The sequence below is a fragment of the Pan paniscus genome, chromosome X (assembly GCF_029289425.2).
Source record: "Pan paniscus chromosome X, NHGRI_mPanPan1-v2.0_pri, whole genome shotgun sequence".
NCBI classification, from domain to species: domain Eukaryota; kingdom Metazoa; phylum Chordata; class Mammalia; order Primates; family Hominidae; genus Pan; species Pan paniscus.
In genome coordinates, this window is record NC_073272.2 from 101371088 (window position 1) to 101376960 (window position 5873).

At 36.8% G+C, this 5873-nt stretch overlaps 1 protein-coding gene across 1 annotated transcript; it reads right to left on the reverse strand.

The window, feature by feature from the left end:
* Positions 1 to 1228: 1228 nt before the first annotated feature.
* Positions 1229 to 3943, reverse strand: LOC100969828 (glycerol kinase). The gene has a single exon (XM_003810428.5). The coding sequence runs from the start codon at positions 3841 to 3843 to the stop codon at positions 2182 to 2184; it is 1662 nt and encodes a 553-aa protein (XP_003810476.2). The 5' UTR covers positions 3844 to 3943; the 3' UTR covers positions 1229 to 2181.
* Between the last annotated feature and the right edge of the window lie 1930 nt (positions 3944 to 5873).

The following is a 5873-nucleotide window of genomic DNA, read 5'->3' on the forward strand; positions in this document are numbered from 1 at the left end:
CTTAAAAAAATCAATCAGATATTGTCTTTTTAAAAACTGACTGAGTTAGTTTATACTTAATATGATTTCCTATACATTTGGATTTACTTTTACCATTTTATTTTGTGCTTTCTATTTTTCTACCTTTTCTATGCCCTACTTTTTTTCTGTTTTTCTGGCAATTTTCAAATTCTTTCAGGCTTTTTTCTCCTCTCAAATCCTTGGTTTAATTCTACTCTTCAGCAAATTATACATTAAGTTACTATTCTTTTAGTCATTATCATTAAGATTTTTTTACAATATACTTATTTTATTTTTTAATTTTTATTTATTTATTTTTTAAGAACAAGTGGTCAATTTATTTTAAGTAAATTTGTGATTAAATATCAATGTGTACAATTTCAAACATTTATAAATCTTGCAATTTATAGAAAAATTAATGTAATCTTAAAATTATTTGAACAGTGGCTTTCACAATTATTTACAATGAACTCAACCTACTTTTGTAGAAACATTTATGTTTAAAAGTACCCCTGCCACAAAGTGATCATTTCACAGTACCTTTCTATAATATTTAGTCACTTAAGTGGTGGCTGCATGAATAAAACCTAGCAGATTCAATAATTTAGAAACAGCACAATCAGAACAGTCAATAAAGCTACCATTAATTCCAAACAAAACAGAACCTTTTATAGTAAGATATAAATGTTTTCCCATTCAGCACTCGTTGAAAAAAATAATTAGGAGGCAATCTTTTCTTCACTGTTTACTACAAAACAAAGTAATTTTAAGATATTTTTAAAAATTGACGTTAAGAAGCAGGATTAGGTAACTTCTTATAATATGTGACATTAAATATTTTGAGAAATTCTTGGTTTCATTGGAAGGCATTTGTAATGATAAGCCTTCTTTCAGTTATAATAAGACACTAAGCAGAGATAATTCTGTCATCCCAGATAGCAATTTCTTATTAACAATTGATAACATTTGAACTGAAAGAGATTCTTGGCTTTATTTCTATATTTTTTTCTACTTAGGTATTTAACTTTTTTGACATCCTCTTATCCCCTCAACAGGATCCAAAATATGTCTACAATTAATTCAAAAGAAAAATAACTATTTGAATTATTGCTTGTGTTTGAAAACAATATTTACTGTAGTATTCCACAGTTTCTTCTTTTTTTAAGCTAAGACAATTAAATAAAAATGTAAGGGATAAGAAATATAGTTGAAGTCACAATAAAGTATATTTTCTTTTATTGACATAAAACATAAATTTTAAATGTTGGCTTGTTAAGAAAAAAATTCTCCTGGTAAATATTATGCATAACCGTTGCCCAAAAATGTATACAGCTGTTTTCCAACATATTTATATACACAGTGGTTCACTTAAGACCAGCCCTGTCAGAACCTTCTGAATATAATGTGCTCTTAATTTATAAGTGGGCTACCCTCAGTGTATAAAATATATAGGCATGTATGTTATACATACAAAGTAAAAAATATAAAAAGGAAAGATGGAAGAAAAAAGAAAGTATCCTTTCCTATAAGATCCAGACAGAAAGTCATTATAATTAGTGGGACCATGGAAAACATCTGAAGGATTTCAGTTTTGGCAAATAACTTTTCAGAAAAATATCCAAGCTGTGAGAACACTAAATGTCTATTTTAATAATTTAGTAGAGGTTTCTATTCAAACATTCAGTGAAGATGTTGCTGTCTTCAACTATGTAGAAAAGAAGACTTTTCGGGTGTCTGTTAAAAGCAAGAGCTGCTGATTTTTAACAGGTTAGTAATAACCTTTTAATCAAGTATATGTCATGCAGAGACTCAAATCCTGGTCCAATAGTGTTTGAGTATGTTCGATGGAAGATTCCAATGGTAAGGATCCGAATTCTTCCTACATCTTAGAGGGAATGGAGCAGGATGTTATGGCAATGGAGGGGGTCAGCCCCAAAGGTAGCTGGCCCAACCTTAACTGTGGATGTTTAAAAAAAAAAAACCACCAAATATTTCTATAGCATTCTTTTTGCTGCATTTTCTTTATTTTAAGCCACAGGTCTACTTGGAGGGTCATGCAGCAAGTGGCTTATAAATAAAATCAAAGTCTATGAATAGTGTCATTGCATTAACAGACAGAATTGCTGGGTTCTTTCATTATGTAAAAAGCTCACATCTTGGGAATCCATGAGTTGGTAGGTTTTATGGAATACCTGAGATGTACCTTGCTCCGATTAACATTACCATGCTACTCACTATAAAAAAGCCCAAGGGCAGACTGCAGAAGATACTAGGGTCACCACTTTCTGGAGATTGAGTTGTAACCCAACCCATTGACTTCATCACAGCTTTCTTCCATGTAGAATAACGAATTTCACTTTCCTCAGCATTAATCTGAGGTTCAAACAGCTCCATCGTGACGGCAGACAAATCCTCGGGTTCGAGACTCCATACGCCGACTCCTTCTGCAGCCCCTGCCGCCATAGCAGCACCCAGTGCAGTGGTTTCGGGCATTGAGGGCTTCACTACTGGTATGTACAGAATGTCTGCTTGTAGCTGCATAAGAATTTTGTTGCTGGTCATTCCTCCATCTACCTGCAAATGACTGAGTGGAATTCCACAGTCTCGATTCATGGCATCCAAAATCTCTCGAGTTTGGAAACAAACAGCTTCTAATGCAGCAAAAGCAATATGGCATTTATTGGTGAACTGAGTGAGTCCACAGATTATCCCTCTTGTGCTGGGCTCCCAATAAGGTGCATATAACCCCGAAAATGCTGGGACGAAGTAGCAGCCATAAGAAGTACCTACTTCTTTAGCAAGTTTTTCAATTTCTTCTGACGTCTTTATAATTCCAAGATTGTCTCTTAGCCAGCGAATAACAGCACCAGCTATAGCTACAGAACCTTCCAAAGCATAATATACTGGTTTGTCTCTGCCAAGTTTGTAAGCCACTGTGGTGAGAAGGCCATGATCAGAAAATACACACTTATGGCCTGTATTACACAGTAAGAAACATCCTGTTCCATACGTATTTTTGGCTTGTCCAATCTGGAAGCACATTTGTCCCACCAATGCAGCAGACTGGTCCCCTAAGCACCCAGATATTGGCACACCTTCCAAGGCCCCAGCTTTCATTAGGCCATAGATCTCAGAAGAACTCCGGACATTTGGAAGAATTTCCATTGGAATTCCAAAAAATTCGCAGAGTTGTTTATCCCATTCCAAAGAATGAATGTTGAAAAGCATAGTCCTACTTGCATTTGTTACATCTGTATAGTGGACACCTCCATTGACTCCTCCTGTCAAATTCCAAATAAGCCATGAATCAATAGTCCCAAAAAGAGCTCGTTTTTCTTCAACGGCCTTTTGAACTTTTCTCACATTGTCAAGGAGCCAACGAAGTTTCACTGCACTGAAGTAAGTGCTAAGTGGAAGGCCTGTCTTGGACTTGACAAAGTTATTATTTCCTGGAATTCTTTTACTAAGACTCTCAACGGTAGACTGGGTTCTTAGATCAAGCCACACCGCAGCATTGTAGAGAGGCTCTCCAGTTATCTTGTCCCAGACTACAGTGGTTTCCCTCTGGTTGCTGACACCAATAGCTTTTATGTTGGAAATATCAATATTGAGCTGTCCAAGTTTCTCACATGTTTTCTCTATACACTCATAGACAGAATGTAGAATTTCCTTAGGGTCCTGTTCCACCCATCCTTCTCTTGGGAACTCTTGTTTTATTTCTACGTGATGATGACTAAGTAGTTCAGCTGTTTTTGAATTGAAAACCAAAAAGCGCGTCGAACTAGTGCCCTGGTCCACCGCCCCCACCAATGGCCCCAAAACTGCCTTCTTTGAGGCTGCCATGAAACCAGCTTCAGGTCGGCCGGCGATTGCGGCCGGTTTCCTGGGTGACGGCGGCGGGAGGGGGAGGGGCAGGTGACGAGTCCAGAGATCGAGGCCGCGTGCGTCCACTGAACCTACTTATTTTATTTTTAAAACCAGAAAGTTTGCACAGAGGGCAAGGGAAATAGCCAAATGTGAACAGTTGCTCTGTTAGCTATTTTTAAGTGTTTCCTGTTGTTTCTGATGGTATTCTCTCAGTGTTTCAGCAGCCTCTTCAACTCAGAACTGGTCTTAAATGTGGTCCATTTCTGCCCCCTCAACTTTGGTTACTGGGATATACTTTACCTACTGTCAGTCTGATTGTTTTTAGGTGTTCAGTTCGATAACTGAAAAATGAATACAATTGGCAGCCATGACCATCACAGAGGCATAAACATTTCTATCACTGGTAGAGCCCAGTCGTGCTCTTGTAGTCAATCCCCTTCTCCCTCCCGCCAGTCTCTGGCAACCTCTAATCTGATTTTTTATCTCTATAGTTTTATATTTTCCACAATGTTATAAAAGTGGAATTATATAGGAAATATTCCTTTGTTTTTTTCTGGTTTCTTTCACTTAGCGTAATATTTTTTAGGTTCATCTGCATTGTATCATACATCAGTCACTTAATTCCTTCTTAAGGCTGAATAATATTAATATTTCATTGTATGGATTACAATACCATATATTTATCCATTCATCAATTGATAGACATTTGGGCTTTTTCTACTTTTGTCTATTATGAACAATGAAACTATGAACATTCATGTACACATTTTTATGCAAACTTATGAAGTCTTCAAATCTCTTGGGTAAAATACCTAGGAGTGGGATTGTGGGTTAAGTGCTATCTTTATGTTGTTTATAAAAACTGCCAAATTGTTTTCCAAGGTCATTTTGCCATTTGAATCCCTGCCAGGGCAATGTATGACAGTTAAGTTGCTCTGAGTCTTTGTCAGCCTTTTGTATTGTCTTAAAAAAATGAATGTAGTCTGTTTCCAAATGCACCTTCCATCAAAACAAAACTGGACAAAAATTTATTCTGTCCCACAATTTCCACTTCAGGGAATTTATCTTATTCCTTTTTTTTTCAGCTATAGTTCCTTTATTAAAAGAACGAGATGAAAAAATAGACTTTGAGAAATTTTTTTACCTCAATTTTACAAATACTGTATCACAAATGTTTTGCAATACAAATTTAAATATAGCAGCTTTCCACTTTCTTAAAAGATTCTTCGCCTCCTAAATAGAAATAGAAGGGAAGCAATGCTATTAAGTATCATATAAACTAGTAGTGGCAGCAGAATAATCTATCAACATTCTCATAACACTAGTCTAGTGACATTATTATTATTGTGAGAATTTAATAAGAATAGAAGGAAGGGGCCTAGAAGATAGTAGAAACTGATTAAAATATCACTAATTGGTCAGGCGCGGTGGCTCACACCTGTAATCCCAGGACTTTGAGATGCCGAGGCAGGTGGATCACCTGAGGTCAGGAGCTCGAGAACCAGCCTGGCCAACATGGCAAAACTGCGTCTCTACTAAAAATACAAAAATTAGCTGGGTGTGGTGGCAGGCACCTGTAATCCCAGCTACTCGGGAGGCAGAGGCAGGAGAATCACTTGAACCCAGGAGGCAGAGGTTGCAGTGAGCTTGTTATTTGTATTTTCCCCTACATTTATGAATGTGGTTTCTCTATTGTTTAAATTGAGGGTGAATTCCTGTTACATTCAGAAACAAAGCCCATAAAAGTATATACCATAATCAAGATGTTCTTCAGTGTCTGGGCATTGAAGAGTTAAGTATCCACTGTAGTCTTCACTATCTGGGCTTATCTGACCTATGTTACTCATCTGACCTATGTCCCAGGCATCCCGCTCAAAAGTGGAATAGGCAAATCCTTGGGCCAATCATTAGATAAGACATTTGAAAGCTCCAGAGTCATCAGTCCATTGTGTGAAGCCACAGCCATGAGAAATTTTGAGTGCACACTCATTGGACCCTTTTCAAAT

What these genes read in the sequence shown, in the direction of transcription:
- LOC100969828 (XM_003810428.5), bottom strand. Translation starts at nt 3,843, where the DNA reads ATGGCAGCCTCAAAGAAGGCAGTTTTGGGGCCATTGGTGGGGGCGGTG.